Source organism: Erythrolamprus reginae, chromosome 5 (assembly GCF_031021105.1).
Source record: "Erythrolamprus reginae isolate rEryReg1 chromosome 5, rEryReg1.hap1, whole genome shotgun sequence".
Taxonomy (NCBI): domain Eukaryota; kingdom Metazoa; phylum Chordata; class Lepidosauria; order Squamata; family Dipsadidae; genus Erythrolamprus; species Erythrolamprus reginae.
The window spans coordinates 112,719,640-112,746,622 of record NC_091954.1 but is presented as its reverse complement, the minus strand read 5'-3'; the positions used below and the strand labels follow the sequence as shown (position 1 = coordinate 112,746,622).

The window sequence follows — 26,983 nt, the reverse complement described above, 5'->3', positions numbered from 1 at the left end:
ACTACGTAGTTATCATACTCAGAGAGAGGAGGGGAAGAAGGGGAGAGAAAAAGAAAAAAGGGGAAAAGAGGGGGAGAAAAAAAGGGAGAGGGAGGGAAAGAAAAGAGGGAAAGGGGGGAGAGAGAACAGAAAGAGGGAGAGGGAGAGGAGAAAGAGGGGGGGAGTGAGAACTGCTAGCTGTTATGCTCCCTATATGTTTTAGTTATTAATATTGCCAGGCATTGAACCCAGAAAGGAAGTACATAAGTTTTTATTAAGTTTGCAATAGTTTAAAAGTATTCATCCACAATACACTAAGCTCAATTGGCATTAAAATTTCCTACTCGTTTACAGCTTCCGCAGCCCATGCAAATGGCACACAGGATCTGCAACTGAGGGGCTCTTGGTGCTGAGTCTGGTTGTCTTCTTGTAGACATTTCATTACCCAGCTAGGTAACATTATCAGCTGGGTAATAGAACAATAGAATTCTTTATTGGCCAAATGTGATTGGGCACACAAGGAATTTGTCCTTGATGCAGATACTCTCAGTGTACATAAAATAAAAGATACATTTGTCAAGAATTTGTTTATTTATTTTACTTATAAGAATCATGAAGTACAACACTTAATGACAGTCATAGGGTACAAATAAGGAATCAGGAAAATAGATTTATGTAAATTGTAGGGATACAAGCAACAAGTTACAGTAATAGTCATTTATGGGAGATGGGTGATGGAACAATGATAAAATTAATAGTAACACAGCCTTAATAGTTTGACAGTGGTGAGGGAATTATTTGTTTAGCAGAGTGATGGCATTTGGGGAAAAACTGTTATTGTCTCTGTCTTGGGGTGCAGTGCTCTATAGCGCCATTTTGAAGGTAAGAACTTAACAATTTATGTCCAGGATGCGAGGGGTCAGTAAATATTTTCAGTGCCTTCTAGAAGCTGAGAGGCACATATGTGGCAAATTTCAAGTTTGTTAGCTTTATGGGTCTGGAAATTTCGGGATTAATGTGTGAATGGTTTTTGCTTAGATAGATAGATAGAGAGAGAGAGAGAGACAGAGAGATAAGAGATAGATAGGTAGATAGATGAGAGAGATGATAGATAGATGATAGAAATGTAGTTGTATTTATATGTTAGGGTGTAGGTATGCACATGTAAGTATATAGCATATCTGTATGTTTATTTTTATTTATTTGTCATGTACGTATTGGTGGTATACAAAGATATAACAATATTTATATACAGTACATACTAATAAGAGAGAAACATTAGGACGGGGGACGGAAGGCACTCTGGTGCACTTATGCATGCCCCTTACTGACCTCTTAGGAATCTGGAGGGGTCAACAGTGGACAGTCTAAGGGTAAAGTTTTGGGGGTTTGGTGATGATACTAGAGTCAGGTAGTGAGTTCCATGCATCTCAACTACTCGGTTACTAAAGTCATATTTCCTGAGTCGAGTTTGGAGCACTTTACTTTAAGTTTAACCATCACCTGGATGACTGGAGAATCTACAGACCCCAAGGAGGCAACGCTGCAGCGAGAAAGCGAAAAGCAGATACCCCCAAACCCTCCTCAGTTGGGTTGGGGGGGGGAGTGCTTTTATCCACCCACCCGCTCAGCCACCGGAAGCTCCACGTGTTTGTGCCCAGGCCACGTGGACGAGCAGGTGCCCCAGGGCTGCCAAGTACAGGCGGCGGGCGGTTCGACCATTCTTTTTCTCCGCTCCGGCTTTCTCCCCGTCTCCCCATGGAGAAGGAGAAGGAGGCCCCGCGGAGGCAGCGCCCGGCTTCCAACGCCGGGTACCGGGAGCGGGGCTTCTGGGACGTTCGGTACGAGCAAGAGGGAGCCGAGCCCACCGAATGGTTCGGGGGCTTGGAGTCTTTTCGCGAGCAGCTGGAGGCGGAACTGAAGCCGGGGGACCGAATTCTGGTACTGGGTAAGCGGTTGTGTTGGGAAGGCTCAAGGCGACGCACGGGGATGGCCAACATGTGCGCTTCCTGTTTCCTCCAGAGTCTTTTAAAAGCGGGGAATTCTAGGAGTTGAAGTCCATCTGCCTTAAAAGTTGTCAGAGTTTAGGAAAAATACTGATGCACTTGAGAGGATTGGAAACCTGGCCGTAAATTTGGCAACTTTAAGACTTAAAAGTCCTTAAGACTTAAAGTTGTTAAATTTGGGGACCCCTGCTCCAGAATATTAAAATATTAATATTAGATATTAATATTAAACTATTTAAAATATGAAAATATTTAAAAATACTAAAATTTGGCAACTTTAAGACTTAAGACTTAAAGTTGCTAGGCTTGGGGATCCCTGTTCCAGAATATTAAAATATTAAATTAATATTAAATATTAATATTAAAATATTTTAAAATTTAAAAATATTTTATATATTTTAAATATTTAACAATATTAACAATATTAAAATTTGGCAACTTTATGATTTTAGTCTTTTAAGACAAGACTTAAAGTTGCTAAGTTTGGGCCCCCTGCTCCAGAATATTAAAATATTAATATTAAAATATTTAAAAATATTAAAATAATAAAATATTTAAAATATTAAGCATAATATTAGAATATTAAAATTTGGCAACTTTAAGACTTAAATATTAATATTAAAATATTTAAAAATATTAAAATAATAAAATATTTAAAATATTAAGCATAATATTAGAATATTAAAATTTGGCAACTTTAAGACTTAAAATCTTTATGGCTTAAAGTTGCTAAGGTTGGGTACCCCTGCTCTAGAATAATTAAAATTGGCTGGAAATTCCCCACAGCTTAAAGTGGACTAATTCAAGAAAATACTTGACTGGTTAAATATGAGATGAATTGATTTAAGAAGCACACAGGGGGAGGGGTAAATAGGGAGAAAGAGGAAGTAGAAAGGTCAAGAGAGCCAAGAAGGAGTAGAGGGAAGTAGGAGAGAAGGAGTAATAAAGTAAAAAGAGGAGATGGATAGAAGGAGGGAAGGAAAACAGACAGATGAAAAGGATAAAAATATTGTAGGTGCAAAAGAGGGTATTGATTTTTGTTTGATTGAATACAAATGTATAAATATGTTATTGACATTTTAAAATATATAAGTTGATATAAAAATGGAAATTGTGTAGAAAAAAATATAAAAAATATACAACAAAAAAAAGAAAGACTGATGTAGACAATGCTCCAACACAACAATAACAGAGTTGGAAGGGACCTTGGAGGTCTTCTAGCCCATCCCTCTGCTCAAGCAAGGAACCGTACACCATTTCAAGACAAGTAGTTGTCCAAACTTTTCTTGTAAACCTCCAGCGTTGGAGCACTCAAATCTCCTGGAGGCAAGTGGTTAATTGTTCTCACTGTTGGGAAATTTATCCTTAATTCCAGGTTGTTTCTTTCTCTGATTAGTTTCCAGCCATTGTTTCTTGTCCTTTTCTGTGACAAGCTGAAGCCAGAATGCTTGGAGGTTTTGGCCTGCCACATTACGCGATGTTGTTTTGGAATGTTTCTTGCTGTGGGAACTTGGGGGCGGTGGTGGCTGCATGCCATGACTCGTTCCTTTTAGGTTCTCAAGATCAGCCTTTGTTCAGCATCGGGCCGGAAGCTGCTGGGAATTGCAGGATACACTGGCAGAGGATGTGATGGGCTTGTGGGAGGAGATGCAAGGAAATGAACTCTAACCCTGAAAGTTTGTTCCAAGTCTCTACTGCTCTTTCAGTAAAGTAATATTTTCTCATGTTGCTTTTGATCTTTCCCCCAACTAACTTCAGATTGTGCCTCTTGTCCTTGTGTTCACTTTCCTATTGAAAACAAGTTTCAAGTTTAATCAGATTTGTATGCCGCCCCTCTCCGCAGACTCGGGGCGGCTCACAGCAATAGCAATACAATGTACGACAAATCCAATATTTAAATTACTTTAAAAAACACCACAAATTAAAACCAATCATACACACTAGCGTACCATGCATAAATTTTATAAGCCTAGGGGGAAGGAACATGTCAATTCCCCCATGCCTGACGACAGAGGTGGGTTTTAAGGAGCTTACGAAAGGCTAGGAGGGTGGGGGCAACTCTGATATCTGGGGGGAGTTGGTTCCAAAGGGTCGGGGCCGCCACAGAGAAGGCTCTTCCCCTGGGTCCCGCCAAATGACATTGTTTAGTTGACGGGACCTGGAGAAGGCCAACTCTGTGGGACCTAACTGGTCGCTGGGATTCGTGCGGCAGAAGGCGGTCCCGGAGATATTCTGGTCCAGTGCCATGAAGGGCTTTATAGGTCATAACCAACACTTTGAATTGTGACCGGAAACTGATCGGCAACCAATGCAGACTGCGGAGTGTTGGTGTGACATGGGCAAATTTAGGAAAGCCCATGATAGCTCTCGCAGCTGCATTCTGCACGATCTGAAGTTTCCGAACACTTTTCAAAGGTAGCCCCATGTAGAGAGCATTACAGTAGTCGAGCCTTGAGGTGATGAGGGCATGAGTGACTGTGAGCAGTGACTCCCGGTCCAAATAGGGCCACAACTGGTGCACCAGGCGAACCTGGGCAAACGCCCCCCCCTCCTGAACCTTAATTAACCCTTTCACATATTGAAATGTTCCGATCATGTCCCCCCTTTCCCTTCTGTTCTCCAGACTATACAGATGGAGTTCATGTAGTCTTTCCTGATACGTTTTATGCTTAAGACTTTCCACCATTTTTGTAGCCCGTCTTTGGACCCGTTCAATTTTACCTCTGTGTAGCAATCCTGCAATTTCCAGGTGGAATGTGAGAGACCGACAGCCTTGGTTGGTTTGTATAAATTGGGCATTTGCCTGATTTCCTTAAACGAGCATCATATAATCGGGTTATTTCAGGGTCTAGCCACGGTTCCAAATTCTGCAGAATGCAAAAACTAAAATGAAGAAGAAAAGACATGTCCTCGTTGACTTCACTTATATTTGAGCTTTAAGTAGCGTCCATGCTAATCCATAATGTGGCTTGTTCAGGGCAGAACCGTGCATTGTGATTCATCGACAATGGCATAGGAACAATGAAGGGCTGCAAACTTTTTTACTACCACACTGTGAGTGTGGTTTAAAGGTCATTTGACTGTCTTAGAGGTGGCCAATTTGACATTACGTCAAGGGTTTGGGTTAGGGTGCCTGGCCTCTCCCCATCTCAGAGAGATACATTTTCCCTGTCTATTTACTATTTACACTGTCTACATGGGGCTACCTTTGAAAAATGTTCGGAAACTTCAGATCGTGCCGAATGTGGCCGCGAGAGCAATCATGGCCCTTCGTAGATACACCCAGGTCTCGTCAACACTCCGTGGCTTGCATTGGCTGCCGATTAGTTTCTGGTCACAATTCACAGTGTTGGTAATGACCTATAAAGCCCTACATGGCATCGGACCAGAATACCTCCGGGACCGCCTTCTGCCGCACGAATCCCAGCGGCCAATTAGGTCCCACAGAGTTGGCCTTCTCCAGGTCCTGTCGGCTAAACAATGTTGTCTGGCGGGACCTAGGGGAAGAGCCTTCTCTGTGGCGGCCCCGGACCTCTGGAATCAACTCCCCCCTGAGATTCGAATGTCCCCCACTCTTCCCGTCTTCCGCAAAATGTTAAAGACCCACTTATGTCGCCAGGCATGGGGGGATTAATTCTCTCCCCCACCGTTCTGACTTTAGCATCTGAGAGTGGTGTGATTGTGTAGAATTGATTGTTTTTAGTAATAATGAGTTTTTAATTTAGTTTTCTTAATATTGGATTTGTATTGTATTGTATTATTGTTGTTGTGAGATGCTCTGAGTCCTCGGAGAGGGGCGGCATACAAATCTAATAAATTATTATTATTATTAATTATTATTACTGAACATCCAAAATATATTCTTTAATTCTATGTATATATGCCATATGTGTAGACACATATTACAGGTACACAAAAATATACATTATCTATTATATAAACTGTATGTGTATGTAGACACACGTTCACAAAAAGCTCTTCTAAAATTATACACATTCAACCTCATTTATTGCAATAGGAAAAACATACCCAGAGCCCAGAAGGAGGAAAAAAGAAAAAAAATCAATTTTTTTCTACTGGTTCTACCTACCTGACCGTACCTATAGGAGCCCATCGCTCTGTATGACCTAAGATCGCATACAAATTATATTGAGTTGTTTTTTATTCAATAAACCATGCACAAGCATAATAGATTAGTTTGCTCGATCTCCTGTTTTCTTAATCCGCGCACCTTTCAGGAATGGCGAAATTTCTGGTTAAAAGGAAGAATATCCACTTGCTCTTGGTAACCACTAGGGGGCAATATGGCATTCCCAGAATAGATGCACTAGTTTATGGATCCCCAACGTGGTGCCCAGGAGCTACCAGATTCTACCCCACTTCATTTTAATCTGTGAGTCTTTTTTGTTTTTTAAAGGCTAAATAGGCTGGAAAGCATGTCAGAGCCTCAGGCATTAACTATTTCTAATAATTCCTCTGTCCTATGTGCATCTTAGAACCATTCTTAATAATGAAGGCCAGGAACTGGCATTTACTTACTTATATCTGCCTTTATTAGTTTTATAAATAACTCAAGGCAGAGAGAGGATACCAGGAGCAACGGATGGAAGCTGACCAAGAAGCAACGTGAGGAAATATTATTTGACTGAAAGAGGAGTAGATGCTTGGAACAAACTTCCAGCAGACGTGGCTGGTAAATCCACAGTAAGTGAATTTAAACATGCCTGGGATAAACATCTATCCATCCTAAGATAAAATACAGGAAATAGTATAAGGGCAGACTCGATGGACCATGGGGTCTTTTTTTGCTGTCAATCTTCTGTGTTTCTATGAGAGATTCAACCTGGAAATAAGGAAGAACTTTTCTGATGGTGAGAGTGATCAACCAGTGGAACAGCCTGCCAGCAGAGGTTGTGAACGCCCCAACGCTCAACACATTCAAAAGGAAATTGGGCTGCCAGCTGGCTGGGGTGGTGTAGACTTTTCTGCTTGAGCAGGGGGTTGGACTAGATGACCTGCAAGGTCCCTTTCAACTATAATAATAAATAAAATAAATCAAATGAAATAAAATGCTTAATACTCCTTCCTCTTCCCAATATGATTTGAAAAGAATCCACACTGAATTCAAATTGCCGCCGCGTACGATCCACAAACTTGAATTCTACATTTCTGCCATGCCAGTTTCAGGGAGATATTAAGCTCCATCCATCAATTTCATTGGATTCCTTCGCCCTTTTCAATATATACACTGCTCAAAAAAAAACCACCCTCAAAGAACACATCTTAGATCTGAATGAATAAAATATTCTCACTGAATACTTTGTCCTGTACAAAGATGAATGTACACAACAGCATGTCTGAGTCCTTTGGGATTGGGCGGCATAGAAATCGAATAAATAAATAAATAAATGTGAAATTGATTGTCAGGGTGGCGCAGCAGGTAGAGTGCTGTACAGTAGTACCTCTAGATACGAGCTGCTCCACATGCGAGTATTCCAAGTTACGAGCAGAGAGGCAAGCAAAATTTCTGTTCTACATACGAGCATAAATTCAGGATACAAGCAGAGCGTCCACTAGGTGGTGCAATAATTCCATTTTTTCCAGTTATCTCCGGGCGAAAAGCCAAATCTAATTGCATTGGTTCGAGATACGAATTGATCGACATACGAGGTCGGCTCTGGCACAAATTAAACTCGTATGTCGAGGTACCACTGTACTGCAGGCCACTGCAGCTGACTGTAGATCTGTAGGTTCAAATCTCATCACCGGCTCAAGGTTGACTCATCCTTCCATCCTTCCGAGGTGGGTAAAATGAGGACCCGGATTGTGGGGACAATAGGCTGGCTCTGTTAAAAAGTGCTATTGCTAACATGTTGTAAGCCGCCCTGAGTTTAAGGAGATGGGCAGCATAAAAATTGAATGAATGAGTGAGTGAGTGAGTGAGTGAGTGAGTGAATGAATGAATGAATGAATGAATGAATGAATGAATGAATCAGTGTTGCTTCCTAAGTGGAAGGTTTGATTTTACAGAAGTTTGATTTACTTGGAGTTATATTGTGTTAGAAGATTGACGGCAGAAAAAGACCTCGTGGTCCATCTAGTCTACCCTTATACTATTTCCTGTATTTTATCTTAGGATGGATATCTGTTTATCCCAGGCATGTTTAAATTCAGTTACTGTGGATTTACCAACCCCATGTGCTGAAGTTGGTTCCAAGCATCGACGACTCTTTCAGTAAATAATATTTTCTCACGTTACTTCTAATCTTTCCCCCAACTAACCTCAGATTGTGTCCCCTTGCCCTTGTGTTCACTTTCCTATTAAAAACACTTCCCTCCTGAACCTTATTTAACCCTTTAACATATTTAAATGTTTCGATCATGTCCCCCCCTTTTCCTTCTGTCCTCCAGACTATACAGATTGAGTTCATTCAGTCTTTCCTGATAAGTTTTATGCTTAAAACCTTCCACCATTCTTGTAGACCGTCTTTGGACCCGTTTAATTTGATCCATATCTTTTTGTAGGTGAGGTCTCCAGAACTGAACACAGTATTCCAAATGAGGTCTCACCAGCCCTCTATACAGCGGGATCACAATCTCCCTCTTCCTGCTTGTTATACCTCTAGCTATGCAGCCAAGCATTCTAATCTATTCTTTTCTTGGATATGATAAGAACACTCTCATGAAGGAATTTGTCTGTCTGGCTCTTTAACTTACTTTGATGAACGAATACAAGGAAAAACCCACCTTTGGATTTCTGTCTTAGTTTCTACATTCCTTTAACAACATGAGGACTAGCAATCTACTTTCCATTTACAATACGTTTAAACTTCCTAAAACCACGGTATGTCACACTAAGTCTATAGTTTGCTTTGGGTATAGAACAAAAGTTTTAAAAAAGCAAGCTTTCATATCATTCACTGTAAGTATTTGGGACTTTTTGTTGTTCTTTGGAGGGAGGAATTGAAAAATCAAAATGGACATGTGGACTCACTTCGTTGTGATTGTGACAACTGAGAAAACGATGCTAAAAAAGCAGGAAGAATTGCAAACCATACACCCCCTTCCTGGTGTGTTTTGCTTTGCTTGTTGTTGGATGTACACGTGATTTGAGCTCATGTGTCAGGATTATTTTAAAATCTGGCTCAGAGTTCTTCACGCACAGCTTTTCCAAACTGTATTGTGGAGTAAGAATAATTTGTTTGCCAAGGGTGCTTTGACATCACCCATATAAAAATAATATGCAGATTGCTAATTCGGAGTCCTTAAAAATTTGCGTCAGCTTGTGTCTTGTGTCTCACTAATACACCTATTTTAGTATTTACCAGCAAATGGTGTGTCCGTTAATGGTGTGTGTGGGTGCGTGAGACTTAATACAGAACTTCAGGCGCTGTTTCTGTAAGATCGTATTCCCTTAAAAATAATAATGTGAAAATTCAGATGTCTTGTCCCTTCCTCCTCCATGAAGTCAATACACAATATTTAATACTTGGAAATTAAAATAACAACATCAACAGCAACAACAACAACAGACTTTGGAGGTCTTTTAGTTCAACTCCCTGCTTGGGCAGGAGACCCTACACTACTTCAGACAAATGGTTATCCAACATCTTCCTAAAAACCTTCAGTGTTGGAGCATTCACAACTTCTGGTGGCAAGTTGTTCCACTAATTAATTGTTCCAATTGTCAGGAAATTTATCCTTAGTTCTAAGTTGCTTCTCTCCTTGTTTACTTTCCATGCATTGCTTCTTGTTCTACCCTCAAGTGCTTTGGATAATAGGTTGACTCCTTTTTCTTTGTGGTAACCCCTGAGATATTGGAAGACTGTTATCATGTCTCCCCTAATCCCTCTTTTCATTAAACTGGACATACCCAATTCCTGGAACCGTTCTTCATATGCTTTAGCCTCCAGTCACCTAATCTTCTTGATTGCTCTTCTCTGCACTCTTTCTAGAGTCTCAACATCAATTTTGCATCGTGGTGACCAAAACTGAATGCAGGATTCCAAGTGTGGCCTTACCAAGGCCTTATAAGGTGGTCTTCACGCGTGATCTTGATTCTATCCCTCTGTTAATGTAGCCTAGAACTGTGTTGGCTTTTTTGGCAGCTGCTGCACACTGCTGGCTCCTATTTAAATGGTTGTCCACTAGGACTCCAAGATCCATCTCACAGTTACTACTCTTGAGCAACGTACCACATATACTGCACCTGTGCGTTTTGTTTTTCTTGCCTAAATGTAGAACCTGACTTTTTTCACCACTGAATTTCATTTTTTTTATAGCACCCATTGTTCAAGTCTGTCAACATCCTTCTGTATCTTGAGCCTGTCTTCTGGAGAGTTGGCTATTCCTGCCAGTTTGGTGTCATCTGCAAATTTGATGAGTTCCCCATCTTTCCCTTCGTCCAAGTCATTGATAAAGATATTAAAGAGTAAATATGCAATGTTTAATTTTTATATGCGGCCCAGTTCCTAACAGGCCGCGGATTGGTACCAGGTCCACAGATGGAGGTTGGGGACTTCTGCTATAAAGGAAACATCTTCTCCAGTTTGCCTGTCCTTTCCCAAGCAGTTCGGTTGAGTCTCTGATTTCATAGGCAGGATTCCGATTCCTATTGTTTGTTTCCTGGGTTTCTTGCTTCTAATCGCTCTCTAAACTTAAACAAAATTTGAACCTGACATGTTGGAAATGCAACAAAGAAATAGGCACCTTCTTTCATTTGTGGTGGACGTGTCCCAAAGCAAAAGGATTCTGGAAAACAATTCATAAGTGGCTATTGGAGATAACAGAAATGGATATAGAATTTACTCCAGAATGTTGAGTAATGACCTTTAAAGCCCTACATGGCATTGGGCCAGAATACATCCAGAACCGCCTTCTACCGCACGAATCCCAGCGGCCGATAAGGTCCCACAGAGTTGGCCTTCTCCGGGTCCCGTCGACCAAACAATGTCGTTTGGCGGGCCCCAGGGGAAGAGCCTTCTCTGTGGCGGCCCCGGCCCTCTGGAATCAACTCCCCCCAGAGATTAGAACGGCCCCCACCCTCCTTGTCTTTCACAAATTACTAAAAACCCACCTTTGTCGCCAGGCATGGGGGAGTTAGGATATTCCTTCCCCTAGGCCATTACAAGTTATGTATGGTATGTTTGGGTGTATGTTTGGTTTTTATAATAAGGGTTTTTAGTTGTTTTATTAAATTGGATTGTTACATGTTGTTTTTTATCATTGTTGTTAGCCGCCCCGAGTCTGCAGAGAGGGGCAGCATACAAATCCAATAAACAAACAAATAAATGTATGCTTCTATGAATAAGGATGAAAAAATACTTATAGTTAATTACCCATATAATTACGGCTGCAAGAATATCTTACGCACAATTTTGGAAAAACAAAGAGACCCCACCAGAAAATATTATCGTAGACAAAATCTATAGATGTGGAAAAATTGATAGGATAACCATGGAAATTAAGGAAATTAGTAACTCAATACTATGAGATTTGGAATAATTGGTATAATTGGATTGGTAATAAAGCTAAGAGGTAAAAGATATCTGGACAGTGTGGTATAAATGGATAATAAAAAGGAAAGCTAATTTACAATGAAAATGTTTATGATGTAAGAATATGTGTATAGATATATAATTATATAGTACATGGAGAAGAATGCAAAATTTGGATGTCGACTTGAAAAATATTTGGATTTGTATTCCTGTTAATATCTGTTTATATGTTGTGTTTGTGGGTTTTTTTAATGTATAAAATTCAAAAAGGTAAAAGATTGGGATAAAGTGTGAAAGGATGTATAAAAAATGAGAAATACATAAATATGTAATGTAATACATGTATCAATAAAGAGGTGATATAAGAAATGTAACAAATATAAGAAATTGGGCATAGATCTGTGTTAAATTATAAGTAATGTTGTTTTTGAAACTTTGGAAAACTAATAAAACTTTTTTAAAAAGAGAGAGAGAGAGAGAGAGAGAGAGAGAGAGAGAGAGAGAGAGAGAGAGAGAGAGAGAGAGAGAAACCAAAATAAAACAGGACGTTGCTGGTTTGGGAAGTCCCACCAGCCTGAGAACAGCTCCGAGTCTTGATTTGACCTAGAGTGGTTTATCTTTTTTAATCTGATTATTTTGCTCTAGCTTTTAGCTCGGACCTTCCTTAATCTGATCAAGGGAGAGAGAGAGAGGCTTGGTTCTCCGAGCACCCTGGGATTAATGCGGACTAATTCCCTGATCCTGTTAGGCGACCCGTCTGTCTGATCTGTGATTAAGAGGAGATGCCATCCTTGGTTAGAAAACGCCAGACAGGATCCCCAGGTGTGTTTGAGAGAGATCGGAAGCCACCCAGTCTGCCAATTACGCATCACGGTGGACGTTTGAGATTGTGAAAGTTAATCTGCTCGGAGCAAGGAACGATAGCATCCTAGCTCTGGCATTGCAGGTAGTCCTTAACCTACAACAGTTGTTGTTGTTGTTGTTGTTGTTGTTGTTGTTGTTGTTGTTATTATTATTATTATTATTATTATTATTATTATTATTATTATGTCAGTACAACACAGCAAACGAGATCACTATGCTGGATTTCGTATTTCATCACCAGTCGGGCGCTTCCCAAGCACCTGGGATTGCATGATGTAGCGGCGAATTATGTTTGCCGATCCCAGTAAAGCAGCCTTTTGCAATTGACAGATGGAGATTTTGTCAATTCCGATGGTTTTCAAATGTCCGCTGAGATCCTTTGGCACTGCACCCAGTGTGCCAAGTACCACTGGGACCACTTTCACTGGCTTATGCCAGAGTCGTTGCAGCTCGATTTTTAGATATTATTATTATTATTATTATTATTATTATTATTATTATTATTATTATTATTAATTAGATTTGTATGCCACCCCTCTCCGTAGACTCAGGGCGGCTCACAGCAATAATAAAAAAATGTACAACAAATCCAATATTTAAAAATAACTAAAAACCCCTTATTTAAAAAACAAGACATACACACAAACATACCATGCATAAACTATATAGGTCTGGGGGAGATGTCTCAATTCCCCCATGCCTGACGGCAGAGGTGGGTTTTAAGGGCTTTATGAAAGGCAAGGAGGGTGGGGGCAGTCCTAATCTCTGGGGGGAGCTGGTTCCAGAAGGTCGGGGCCGCCACCGAGAAGGCTCTTCCCCTGAGTCTCGCCAGACAACATTTTTTAGTCGACGGGACCCGGAGAAGGCCAACTCTGTGGGACCTAACTGGTCGCTGGGATTTGTGCGGCAGAAGGCAGTCCTGGAGATATTCTGGTCCGATGCCATGAAGGGCTTTATAGGTCATAACCAACACTTTGAATTGTGACCGGAAACTGATCGGCAACCAATGCAGACTGCGGAGTGTTGGTGTAACATGGGCATACCTAGGGAAGCCCATGATTGCTCTCACAGCTGCATTTAATTTAGTGACTGTTCAGTTACAACAGCACTGAAAAAAAGTGATTTGCGTCCGTTTTTCACAGTTTCAGCATCTCCATGATCACGAGTCAGCAATCTACGGCTCTGGAGCTGCATGTGGCTCTTTCGTCTCTCTGCTGCGGCTTCCTGTCGCCAGTCAGTACCACAAATTTGGGAGGAGCTTCTGATTTTGGGGGCGGGGGTAACAAGGCATGCTAGGAGGAGGCTCTATGGCAGCGATGGTGAACCTATGGCATGCGTGCCACAGGTGGCCTGCGGAGCCATATAGGAGGGCATGCAAGCCGTTGTCCTCTGTCAGCTCCAGCGTGCATGCGTGCGTTGGCCATCTGATTTTCGGGCTTGAGGAAGGCTGTTTTGCCCACTGGAGGCTCCAGGAAGCTTCCTGAAGCCATGGAGTGCGAAAAACAGCTCAAGGGACAATCTGGATGTTCCAAAAAACTCACTTCCGTTTTGCCCGTTGTGCTGTTTTTCACACTCCGGGGGTTCAGGAAGCTTCCCTGAAGCTTCCAGAGTGCAAAAAATAGCACAATGGGCAAACCGGAAGTCAGTTTTTTTGAACTTCCGGTTTGCCTGTTGGGCCTTTTTTTTTTTTTACCATCCCCAGCTTCAGTGAGGCTTCTGCGCATGCGTGGTGGTGGGGTGGTTTGTGCCTATGAGCAGGGGGCAGCATGTGTGGGTCTGTGAGCATGCATGGGGGGAGGAGGGAATGGGTGTGGGCAGGGGTTTTCATTGCTCTACTTGCTCCGAATGTTTCTTTCCAGCCATAATTAGGTCCCAATTATTTTCCCAGCTCTTACTGGCTTGCAAGCTCTTAGTAACAATCTAAGAAGGTTTTTTAAAGCCCTAACCAGGGGATAAAATAATCTGCTGAAGCTGACCAGACTTAGGATGCTAGCCAGATGAATATCTGCTCTGCAATTTGGGGAATTTGGGGAGCCTTCTCTGTGGCGGCCCCGGCCCTCTGGAATCAACTCCCCCCGGAGATTAGAACTGCCCCCACCCTCCTTGTCTTTCGTAAACCACTCAAGACCCACCTATACCTCCAGGCATGGGGGAGTTGAGACACCTTTCCCCCAGGCTCTTTATATTTTATGTTTGGTATGTATGTGTTGTTTGGTTTTTAAATATGATAGGGTTTTATATGCTTCTTTTTTAATATAGAAACATAGAAGTCTGACGGCAGAAAAAGACCTCATGGTTCATCTAGTCTGCCCTTATACTATTTCCTGCATTTTATCTTAGGATGGATCTATGTTTATCCCAGGCATGTTTAAATTCAGTTCCTGTGGATTTATCTACCACGTTGCTGGAAGTTTGTTCCAAGGATCTACTACTCTTTCAGTAAAATAATATTTTCTCATGTTGCTTTTGATCTTTCCCCCAACTAACTTCAGATTGTGTCCCCTTGTTCTTGTGTTCACTTTCCTATTAAAAACACTTCCCTCCTGAACCTTATTTAACCCTTTCACTTATTTAAATGTTTCGATCATGTCCCCCCTTTTCCTTCTGTCCTCCAGACTCTACAGATTGAGTTCATTAAGTCTTTCCTGATACGTTTTATGCTTAAGACCTTCCACCATTCTTGTAGCCCGTCTTTGGACCCCTTCAATATTAGATTTGTTTCGCTATAATATTGTTTTTTGTTATTGTTGTGAGCTGCCCCGAGTCTTCGGAGAGGGGCGGCATACAAATCTAATAAATTATTATTATTACTATCTGGTAAGCAGATTCTTTTTTCTTTTTTCCTCCCCAAAAACTAAGCTACGTCTTATACTCCAGTGCGTCTTATACGCCAAAAAATACGACACATAACATTTTATTTTTATTTATTTATTTTATTAGATTTGTATGCCGCCCTTCTCCGAAGACTCGGGGCAGCTCACACAACACAATACACAATGTACAAATTCAATATTTTTCCTTTTTTTAAAAAACCAGATTAAAACATGCTCCATTTGAATATCAGTTGAATACCAATCAAGATTTGTTTTGGGACCTCTCCAGAAAGAAGCATTGGAAATTCAATTCAATTCAATTCAATTTATCAGATTTGTATGCCGCCCCTCTCTGAAAGAGTCCAGGGACGGGTTCCGGTTTCCTTCACTGTCGGTTTGCTCAGGGATGTGTTGCGGGCACATGCACAGTGCTAAAAACAAAGGTTTTGCACATGCGCAGAAGCAAAAAACAAGATGGTGGTGCTTAGGGCTCCGTGGAGAGAACCAGCTGCGGTGCATGGCAGTTCCAGCAACCTAGACCGCCAAGTTACTAACTGTTGTATTGAACCGAGAGGAACCCACTTCTGAAATGGTGATATTTGATGTGGCAGTATCAGACAATATTGCTTGCACAAGGACAATTTATGCTTCTTTTGTTCCTGCCTCAGATGGGTAGCTTAAAAGCCATTGTATCCTCAAGCGCGTTTTTTTTAAAAATATATACAGAAAGGTTGTCAGTGATGGCTCAGAGATTTTTTTTTTCCCTTGCCGGTGGCGTTATAATTAAGATATTTTTATCCCTGCCTCCACATACACTCGCATATGCTGGCTGGCTGTACATCTCCAACCTGGACTGCGTTTGAAAGCTGAACAAGTTCAGGTCTAGTTTAAGTATTTAAGTATTTATTAGATTTGTATGCCGCCCCTCTCCGAAGACTCGGGGCGGCTCACAACAACAACGATACAATATACAGAATACAAATCCAATATAAATTAAAAACGAAATTTAAAACCCATAGATATTAAAAACAATCATTACTGTACAATCACACCATTCTCATGTATTACAGTCAGCAAAAAAGATGGTGGTGGACGGAAGAGGTAGTTATTCCCCCCATGCCTGGCGACATAGATAGGTCTTCAACATCTTGCGGAAGGTGGGAAGAGTAGGGGCAATTCGGATCTCCGGGGGGAGTTCCTTCCAGAGGGCCGGGGCCACCACAGAGAAGACTCTACCCCTGGGTCCCGCCAGACGGCATTGTTTAGTCGACGGAACCCGGAGAAGGCCAACTCTGTGGGACCTGATTGGCTGCTGGGATTCGTGCGGCAGACGTTTGGTCTCAGATGGGAGAATAATAATAAAGAGTCAAGGTCGTTCATTAGACCAAATTCTTAACTCTAGAAAGCCAGTTTGAGTTAGTGCATGGATGGGCAACTCTGACAACTGTACAACCTGTGGAATTCCATTCCCAGAATTCCTGAGTTAGGAACGCTGGCTTAGGGATTCTGGGAGTTGAAGTCTATAAGTCATAGTTGCCACACACACATGGAAACACCAGTTAAGGTATAGGGTAGTGATGGCCAACCTATGGCACAGGTGCTACAGGTGGCACACGAAGCCATATCTGCTGACATACAAGCTGTTGCTGTAGCTCAGCTCCAACATGCATGTGTGTGCCAGCCAGCTGATTTTTGGCTTCCAAGGAGTCTCTGGGAGGATGGGAGAGGACGTTTCTCCCCTCCCCTGGCTCCAAGGAAGCCTTTGGAGACTGGGGAGGGCAAAACACAAGCCTACTGGGCCCAACAGAAGTCGGGAAACAGGCCATTTCTGACCTCCAGAGGGCCTCCAGGAATCAACTACCCCCAGAGATTAGAACAGCCCCCACCCTCCTTGTCTTTTGCAAATTACTCAAGATATCGCCAGGCATGGGGGAACTGAGACACCTCCCCCAGGCTTATATATTTTATGTTTGGTATGTATGTGTTGTATGGTTTTAATTGTTGGGGTTTTATATATCTTTTCTTATATATCTAATGTTAGATTTGTTTACTGTTATATTATTTTTATTATTGTTGTGAGCCGCCCCGAGTCTTTGGAGAGGGCGGCATACAAATCTAATAAATTGAATTGAATTGAATATACAGTGATACCTTGTCTTACAAACTTAATTGGTTCTGGGACGAAGTTCTTAAGGTGAAATGTTTGTAAGATGAAACAATGTTTCCCATAGGAATCAATGGAAAAGCGATTAATGCGTGCAAGCCCAAAATTCACCCCTTATGCCAGCCGAAGCGCCCATTTTTGCGCTGCTGGGATTTCCCTGAGGTTCCCCTCCATAGGAAACCCCACTTCCAGACTTCTGTGTTTTTGCGATGCTGCAGGGGAATCACAGCAGGGGAATCCCAGCATCTCAAAAACAAGCGCTTCGCTGGCAACGGAAGTCCGGAGGTGGGGTTTCCCATGGAGGGGAGCCTCAATGGAATCCCAGCAGCACAAAAACGGGTGCTTTGCTGGCAACGGGAGTCTGGAGCTGGGGCATCCCAGCGGCGGCGGTGGGTTTGTAAGGTGAAAATAGTTTGTAAGAAGAGGCAAAAAAATCTTAAACCCCGGGTTTGTATCTCGAAAAGTTTGTATGATGAGGCGTTTGTAAGATGAGGTATCACTGTACTGTGGTATATGTAACGAACAACATATACTGTACTTGTGCATTTTGCTTTTCTGGCCTAAATGTAGAACCTTACTTTTTTCACCATTGAAAAAATTAAGCTTCTACATTTAGGCCAGAAAAAGCCCATTGAATCTAGGGTGTGGGTGGGGTATTGGGGGGGGGGGTTGTTCCTCCAAACCATGGAATCAGCATGGAAATCAAACCCCTGGTTTGCAAAGCAGAAGAGAAACGTTCTGACCATTTCTGGTCTTTCAGAAATGATGGCATTTGTGGCAGGGATTATACTAAAAGCTGCAGCTTTCTGCATTTTCATAGGCCAATGGCTCCTGGCCAGTTCCTACTTTGCACAGCGCATTAAGCCTCTTTTATCTCTCCTTGGTTTGGGGGGGGGGGGAGTAGGAATTCCCCTGTTTGATGTGTCCTTTGGTGGCCACACGTTTGCCACATCGGCCAGCTGCTTTCGTCGCTCACGAGCACCAGAAAAGCAAAAATGCAAAAGAATTCTGCTCCAAATCTGTAAACACCACGGGTCTCTCCTGCACATGGAATCCTCAATCTGAGTATTGCATTGGCAGTTTTGTGTTAGCAAAAACCTCAGAAGAGAAGGATTTAGGGGTAGTGATTTCTGACAGTCTCAAAATGGGTGAGCAGTGTGGTCGGGCGGTAGGAAAAGCAAGTAGGATGCTTGGCTGCATAGCTAGAGGTATAACAAGCAGGAAGAGGGAGATTGTGATCCCCTTATATAGAGTGCTGGTGAGACCACATTTGGAATACTGTGTTCAGTTCTGGAGACCTCACCTACAAAAAGATATTGACAAAATTGAACGGGTCCAAAGATGGGCTACAAGAATGGTGGAAGGTCTTAAGCATAAAACGTATCAGGAGAGACTTCATGAACTCAATCTGTAGAGTCTGGAGGACAGAAGGAAAAGGGGGGACATGATCGAAACATTTAAATATGTTAAAGGGTTAAATAGGGTTCAGGAGGGAAGTGTTTTTAATAGGAAAGTGGACACAAGAACAAGGGGACACAATCTGAAGTTAGTTGGGGAAAAAATCAAAGGCAACATGAGAAAATATTATTTTACTGGAAGAGTAGTAGATCCTTGGAACAAACTTCCAGCAGTCGTGGTTGGTAAATCCACAGTAACTGAATTTAAACATGCCTGGGATAAACATATATCCATTGTAAGATAAAATACAGGAAATAGTATAAGGGCAGACTAGATGGACCATGAGGTCTTTTTCTGCCATCAATCTTCTATGTTTCTATATTATTTTGGGGGTTTCAGGAAATGAGCCCCTTAGATCAGGAATCCAAGGAATCAAGTTGATCCAGGTGTCTTGTCTCTCTACACGCCAGGGTTCTCTGCCTCTTTCTCTCCAAGAAGGTGCCAGACGTATGCATTTCTTACCGCTGCGCTTACTCTTTGCAAAAAGTAATTAAAGTGCCTATTGCAACCCACTCATTAACCGCTGTTTCCTCACTAATTAGGTTAATTGTGATCTGCAGCACCCACTCTGCCCCGCTTTCTCTCTTTTCCTCTGTTTGCTGTCCTGACACTTTGCATTCCTTCGGATAAAATCATTTCAGAGGAATGTTAAAAGAGTAGAGATTCATTTAAACTGGCCACATCTGGAATTGGTGGCAAGCAAGCAGGACGGTGGGTTCTGCCCTCAGGAGCAGAAAGGCCCCTAGATCTGGATTAACCAGGAGGGAGGGAGAGATGTCCTCTTCTGTGATTCTCAGGAAGGACCCTCTGCATTTTAATGCATGCACTCTGCCCATGCTCAGAGGCATTCTGGGCTCCAGAAAAAAAAATCCTAGTTCAGAGTGTTGACAACCCGTGAGATACTGGAACACTGCTATCATGTCTCCCCTGGTCCTTCTTTTCATTAAACTAGCCATGCCAAGTTCCTGCAACCGTTCTTCATATGTTTTAGCCTCCAGTCTCCTAATCCATTGTTTCCCAACCTTGGCAACTTCAAGGTATTTGGACTTCAACTCCCAGAATTCCCCAGCCAGAGTTTGCTGGCTGAGGAATTCTGGGAGTTGAAGTCCAAATATCTTCAAGTTGCCAAGGTTGGGAAACACTGCCCTAATCCTCTTTGTTGCTCTTCTCTGCATTCTTTCTAGAGCAGTATAATCCATCTGGTCCTGTGATTTGAACTCGTCTAGGGTAGACAGGTGTTCCCTTAACATTTTTTTCCCAATTTTAACTTGTGTTCCTGAAATGTTTTTTGTGATGTTGTTTTTGATAGGTTGGACTGTTTTTTTCCCCTTTGTGTAAAGACAAATGCAAAAAACTAGTTAAGTAGCTCTGCTTTCTCTTTGTGAACAGCTTGGTGTTATGGAAGATAAGGATGCAATCTAAAATACAAATATTTCAGGGTGAGGTGAGAATTTCAGTCTCTTATGTAAAAAAGCATTTTACTTGGATTTTTTTTTTTAAAAACCCAGGGGCTGTGTTTTAGCGACATTTCTTGTAGTTGAGCTAATGAGATCATTGGACCAGCATGAAGCAAACACCTGAGTTTTTACATATCCTTTGGTCGGTCTACCTGTCTAAAAATATTATACAATTAACAAAACTTTTAAGCCTAATTTATCCCCCAAAAAATTGGGGGGAAAAACACATAAAAATACAAATGAAGGAAGAACGAGGGGGGGAAAAGAAGGGGGAATAATCTACATTATATTTTGTAACTTATGAATAGTTTCTTGTTTACGAATAATACATTACTATGTACAAAATATCACCATAAAAAATGGTCCGGTCTCTGCCAGAATAACACATACTGAGGCATCCTTTGAAAATATCAATAGAAAATATTGTCTTTTCCAAAACATAGATCCCACATTTCTGGCAACTGTTCCATGACATCTGGAATAATATTACTTGTCTAATTTTTCAGTGCGATTCTTTTGCAATCCCACATGCTTGATCCACTCACCATATTATAAAAAAAGATGTTGAGACTTAGGAAAAAGTGCAGAGAAGAGCCACAAAGATGATTAGGCTAAAACATATGAAGAACGATTGCAGGAACTGGGCATGGCTAGTTTAATGGGAAGAAGGACCAGGGGAGACATGATAGCGGTGTCCCAATATCTCAGGTCATTGCCACAAAGAAGAGGGAGTCAAGCTATTCTCCAAAGCACCTGAGGGTAGGACAAGAAGCAATGGGTGGAAACTAATCAAGGAGAGAAGCAACTTAGAACTAAGGAGAAATTTACTGACAGTTGGAACAATTGATCAGTGGAACAACTTGCCACCAGAAGTTGTGAATGCTCCAACACTGAAGGTTTTTTAGAAGAGACTGGACAACTATTTGTCTGAAGTGACATTTTATTTATCTATCTATCTATCTATCTATCTATCTATCTATCTATCTATCTATCTATCTATCTATCTATCCATCCATCCATCCATCCATCCATCCATCCATCCATCCATCCATCCATCCATCCATCCATCCATCCATCAATTCAATCTTTATGCCGCCCTTCTCTTTAGTCTGAGGGCGGCTTACAACATGTTAGCAATAGCACTTTTTAACAGAGCCAGCATATTGCCCCCACAATCCGGGTCCTCATTTTACCCACCTCGGAAGGATGGAAGGCTGAGTCAACCCTCTTGAGTAGGGGAGTTGGACTAGAAGATCTCCAAAGTCCCTTCCTACTCTGTTATTCTGTTAAATATCTGACTTTATAGATGATAAATACTTAGCCATGAAAAAGTTTAAAGAGCTGGAGTGACCGATGCTCCCAGATTGCACACCTGACCAATTGCCCCCTAGAAAATGTATATGTGGTTCTCCTCCTACCTCTCTGGTCGGTCGCAGTCGGTGTTAGTGGGGGGTCAGAGGTCGACCTCTAGGTCTCTCCCTTGTGGGGTGCCTCCTCTCCCCCCTGCTATTTAATATCTACATGAAACCGCTGGGTGAGATCATCCAAGGGCATGGGGTGAGGTATCATCAATATGCCGATGATACCCAGTTATACATCTCCACCCCATGTCCAGTCAGCGAAGCAGTGGAAGTGATGTGCCGTGCTTGGAGGCTGTTAGGGCCTGGATTGATGTCAACAAACTCAAACTCAACCCAGACAAGACGGAGTGGCTGTGGGTCTTGCCTCCCAAGGACAATTCCATCTGTCCGTCCATTACCCTGGGGGGAAAGTTATTGACCCCCTCAGAGAGGGTTCGCAACTTGGGCATCCTCCTCGATCCACAGCTGACATTGGAACATCATCTTTCGGCTGTGGCGAGGAGGGCGTTTGCCCAGGTTCGCCTGGTGCACCAGTTGCGGCCCTATTTGGACAGGGAGTCATTGCTCACAGTCGCTCATGCCTTCATCACCTCGAGGTTCGATTACTGCAACGCTCTCTACATGGGGCTACCTTTGAAAGGTGTTTGGAAACTTCACATCGTGCAGAACGCGGCCGCGAGAGCCATCGTGGGGCTTCCTAGATTTGCCCATGTTTCTACAACGCTCCATGGCCTGCACTGGCTGCCGATCGGTATCCGGTCACAATTCAAAGTGTTGGTAATGACCTTTAAAGCCCTTCATGGCATTGGACCAGAATACCTCCGGAACTGCCTTCTACCGCACGAATCCCAGCGGCCAATAAGGTCCCACAGAGTTGGCCTTCTCCAGGTCCCGTCAACCAAACAATGTCATTTGGCGGGCCCCAGGGGAAGAGCCTTCTCTGTGGCAGCCCCGCCCTCTGGAATCAACTCCCTCCGGAGATTAGAACAGCCCCCACCCTCCTTGTCTTTCGCAAGTTACTCAAGACCCACCTCTATCGCCAGGCATGGGGGAACTAAGACATCTCCCCCAGGCTTTCTTATATTTTATGTTTGGTATGTATGTGTTGTATGTTTTTTTTTAACAGTTGGTGTTTTTTATATAATTCTTATTATTAGATTTGTTCCATTGTTTATACAGTGGTCCCTCGACTTGCGCGTTCTCGATTAGCGCGAAACGCTGCAACGCGGTTTTTCAAAAAATATTATTTAAAAAAATAAAATATTAAAAAATAAATTTTTTTTTATTCTGTTCCCTGAATGGAGACCGCCGGCCGCTCAATCGGGCCGGCAGGGAACAGAATGGAGCCTTCCGCGGCGGGGCTGGTAAGGGGGGGAGCCGAGGGGGGAGCCGAGCCCAGCCCCGTGGCATTCGCTTTCCTCCCGCCGGCAGCAGACTGATCGTGGGCTCCTTCGCAACCTCGGAGAGCTTCCTGGTTTTCGTGAGCTTTCATGCCCCGGAAGCTCTCCGAGGTTGCGAAGGAGCCCACAATCAGTCTCGGCTGCGGGTGGGAGGAAGGCGAATCCCCCGTGGGCTCCGTTACATCTTCCGCTGCCAGCCAGGCCATGCTGGCGGCAGCGGAACAATCGCTGGCTGTCAACTTTTCTTTTTAAAACTGGGCAGGAGCTGACTTGCCTCCCCAGTGCTAAAAAGAAAAGTTGACAGCCAGCGCCACGCCTGGCTCGACTTCCCTGGCTGCTTGGCCGGGGAGGCTCGGCCGAAAGCGGCAGGAGCGGCAGAGCCGAGCACGCCTTCCGCCCAGGGAGTCCTGCCCTTTCATCCCCGCCGACCACAGGGGCGAGGGGTGGGGATGAAGGGGCAGGACTTCCCGGGCGGAAGGCGTGCTCGGCTCTGCCGCTCCAGCCGCTTTCGGCCGAGCCTCCCCGGCCAAGCAGCCAGGGAAGTCGAGCCAGGCGTGGCGGCAGCAGCACTGCTTCTCCGGTCGCCCGGTCCTCTCCTGCCTCCTGCGCCGATGTTCCCCGCTGCGACGGAAGGCAGTCGCTTGGCTAGGGAGGCTCGGCCGAAAGCGGCTGGAGCGGCAGAGCCGAGCACGCCTTCCACCCAGGGAGTCCTGCCCTTTCATCCCCGCCGACCACAGGGGCGAGGGGTGGGGATGAAGGGGCAGGACTTCCCGGGCGGAAGGCGTGCTCGGCTCTGCCGCTCCAGCCCCTTTCGGCCGAGCCTCCCTAGCCAAGCGACTGCCTTCCGTCGCAGCGGGGAACATCGGCGCAGGAGGCAGGAGAGGACCGGGCGACCGGAGAAGCAGCGCTGCCGCCGCCACGCCTGGCTCGACTTCCCTGGCTGCTTGGCCGGGGAGGCTCGGCCGAAAGAGGCTGGAGTGGCAGAGCCGAGCACGCCTTCCGCCCGGGAAGTCCTGCCCCTTCATCCCCACCCCTCGCCCCTGTGGCCGGCTCATCCAGGGGGGCGTGTGTGGACTGGCAAGCGGCAAGCGGGAAGACCAAGGGAAGGTTCCTTCAGCCGCCCAACACCTGATCCACTCCGCAGCGCGGCAGCAGCGAGGAGCCGAAGATGGGGTTTCCCCTTTGCCTTTACCCCATCTTCGGCTCCTCGCTGCTTCCGCGCTGCGGAGCAGATCAGCTGTTGGGCGGCTGAAGGAATCTTCCCTTGGTCTTCCCCGCCGCCCACACGCAAACTCCACCATCTGCGCATGTGCGGCCATGAAAAAAATGGCGCACATGCGCAGATGGTGGTTTTACTTCCGCATCCAATATAACGCGGAAATCGGTTAGCGCGGGAGGTCTTGGAACGTAACCCCCGCGCTAACCGAGAGATCACTGTACTGTTTTTTATTGTTGTTGTGAGCCGCCCCGAGTCTTCGGAGAGGGGCGGCATACAAATCTAATAAAATAAATAATAAATAAATAAAATCCTTGAGACTAACCAACTCACTGATGTGTCTTCTGCAGGTTGTGGGAACAGTGCCCTGAGTTACCATCTTTTCCAGCTTGGATACACGGACATCACCAACATAGATTATTCCGCCGTGTGCATTTCAAGCATGAAAGACCGTTACGCGCATTGCTCTGGCTTGCATTGGGCAGTAATGGATGCCCGGTTCTTGACTTTCATGGATGGAAGTTTTGACGTGGTCTTGGAGAAAGGCTTTCTGGATTCCATCCTGGTGGAAGAAAAGGACCCTTGGAATGTCTCCCAAGAGGGCAAGGTACTTCTGGACCAAGTATTAACTGAGGTTAGTACCATAGATCCTTCTAAATGAAATGCTACTACCTACATGGTGGGTTTTTTTTATCATTTACAGCGGTGTTTTTCAAACTGGTCAACATTTAGATGTGTGGACTTTAATTCCCAGGATTATCCAGCCAGCCTTTCCACTGAAAATTTCCATGGCTAAGCGAGAAAGTTGTTAGGTGGATTTTCCCATCATTTTATGACCTTTCTTACTGCTGTTGTAAATTTAGCCAATGGATTCCTTTATCCTTCCAGAAGTTGAACTAAGAAGGTCTTCAAAAAGGGCGGCCCATTGAGCAAGTTTCCAGTCCTCACCAAGCCAATAAAATTTTATGAAATAAATAAATGCATTTTGAGAGGCTGGCAAGGAAGCCCAAGCGGGTTTTGGTGCACCTGCTGGGCGGCCATCCTCATTTCGGAAGAGATTTCCCTCCGAGCCAAAAAAAAAACAACCACCCCAAAACACAACCGCTTCCTCTGCCCCCCCTCCCCCGCCTTGCCACCGCCACCAAAACAAAGCACAGCTGCCCGCTGTTGCCACGGCAACGCTTCCCTGTCATAAATAGCAGCTTGCAGATGGCGGGCCTTTCACTCCAATCAGGCCTCTTTAGGGTTTGCAGCCCCAGGGAAGCGCCTGACAAGACATTCAGAGCAGGAATGGATCTGCCAAAAAATAAATATAAAATACCCCCTCCCCTCCCTCAAGCCTTGACTTGCAATTTTTTTTTAGGATTTTTTTTTGGGGGGAATGTAATCTGTCTCACAGGGTGGCGGGGGTGGGGGGAGATGGACATTTGTCCTTTTAATACAACCCCCCCCCTCCGCCATTTTCTCTCAGTTGTCCGACTTCCCCACTTTTTCCCCCTCAGTTTTCATCTTATTAGCAGGAGGGTTCTTCCCTGTCCACCAGGGAGGGGGAGCTTTTAAAATAAATAAATAAATAAATAAATCTGCTAGGCCGGCTCTCCCTGTTTCCATGGCAACCCTGACTGGCAGTATTGACTAAAGGTGAATGGGGGGCTGGGGGAGAGAGGGAGGGACCAGGAAGTTTTTCTCAGGGATGTTAATTGAGCTGCGGCAGCCATATTGAATGTGAAGGGAGTCGGGGGGGGGGGGAGGATGGGTGAGAGTGCCTGTGCGCGGGCAAACGTGTTTACAGTCCACGTGCTCCAGGAAGGGAGAAAGAGGCGTTTTTATTTTGTTTTTGTCACCATTCCACATTCCCCCCGTTGCTTTTTGTTTGTTTGGGGTTTTTTAGCCTGCCTCTTTAGCTCCAAAAGTGAGAGAAATCTGAAAACTCGCGTTGTGTTTGGGCTGGGCTGGGAAGGGTGTCCACTCTTGCCAGTGATTCTGTTACTTTATGGTTTAATAGATACATAGGTAGGTAGGTAGGTAGGTAGGTAGGTAGATGATAGATAGATAGATAGCTAGAAACATAGAAACATAGAAGATTGACGGCAGAAAAAGACCTCATGGTCCATCTAGTCTGCCCTTATATTATCTCTTGTATTTTACCTTAGGATAGATACTGTATGTTTATCCCAGGCATGTTTAAATTCAGTTACTGTGGATTTACCTAGGTAGGTAGGTAGATGATAGGTAGGTAGATGATAGATAGGTTGGTAGGTAGGTAGATGATAGGTAGGTAGGTAGATGATAGGTAGGTAGATGATAGGTAGGTAGATAGATAGATAGATGATAGGTAGATAGGTAGGTAGATAGATGATAGGTAGATAGGTAGGTAAGTAGATGAAAGGTAGGTAGATAGATGATAGGTAGGTAGGTAGGTAGATGATAGGTAGGTTGATAGATGATAGGTAGGTAGGTAGGTAGATGATAGGTAGGTAGATAGATAGGTAGATACATAGATCGGTAGGTAGGTAGGTAGCTGATAGGTAGGTAGGTAGCTGATAGGTAGGTAGGTAGCTGATAGGTAGGTAGGTAGCTGATAGGTAGGTAGAAGATAGGTAGGTAGGTAGATGATAGGTAGATATATAGGTAGGTAGGTGGGTAGATGATAGGTAGGTAGGTAGATGATAGATAGGTTGGTAGATGATAGGTAGGTAGGTAGATCACGATGGAAGTGAACGTTACATCACGCAACCCACTCTCCCCGAAATGACCCTTTGCGCATG

The 26,983-nt window shown here is 43.9% G+C and overlaps 1 protein-coding gene across 1 annotated transcript in view; it reads left to right on the top strand.

Moving 5' to 3' along the window:
- Positions 1 to 1,675: 1,675 nt before the first annotated feature.
- Positions 1,676 to 26,983, top strand: part of EEF1AKMT4 (EEF1A lysine methyltransferase 4) — a 49,345-nt gene continuing 24,037 nt past the window's right edge. Inside the window, exons 1-2 of the mRNA XM_070754164.1 lie at positions 1,676 to 1,927; positions 24,566 to 24,849. Coding sequence (XP_070610265.1) covers positions 1,738 to 1,927; positions 24,566 to 24,849 — 474 coding nt within the window. The 5' untranslated portion in view covers positions 1,676 to 1,737. The remainder of the gene's footprint in view (positions 1,928 to 24,565; positions 24,850 to 26,983) is intronic.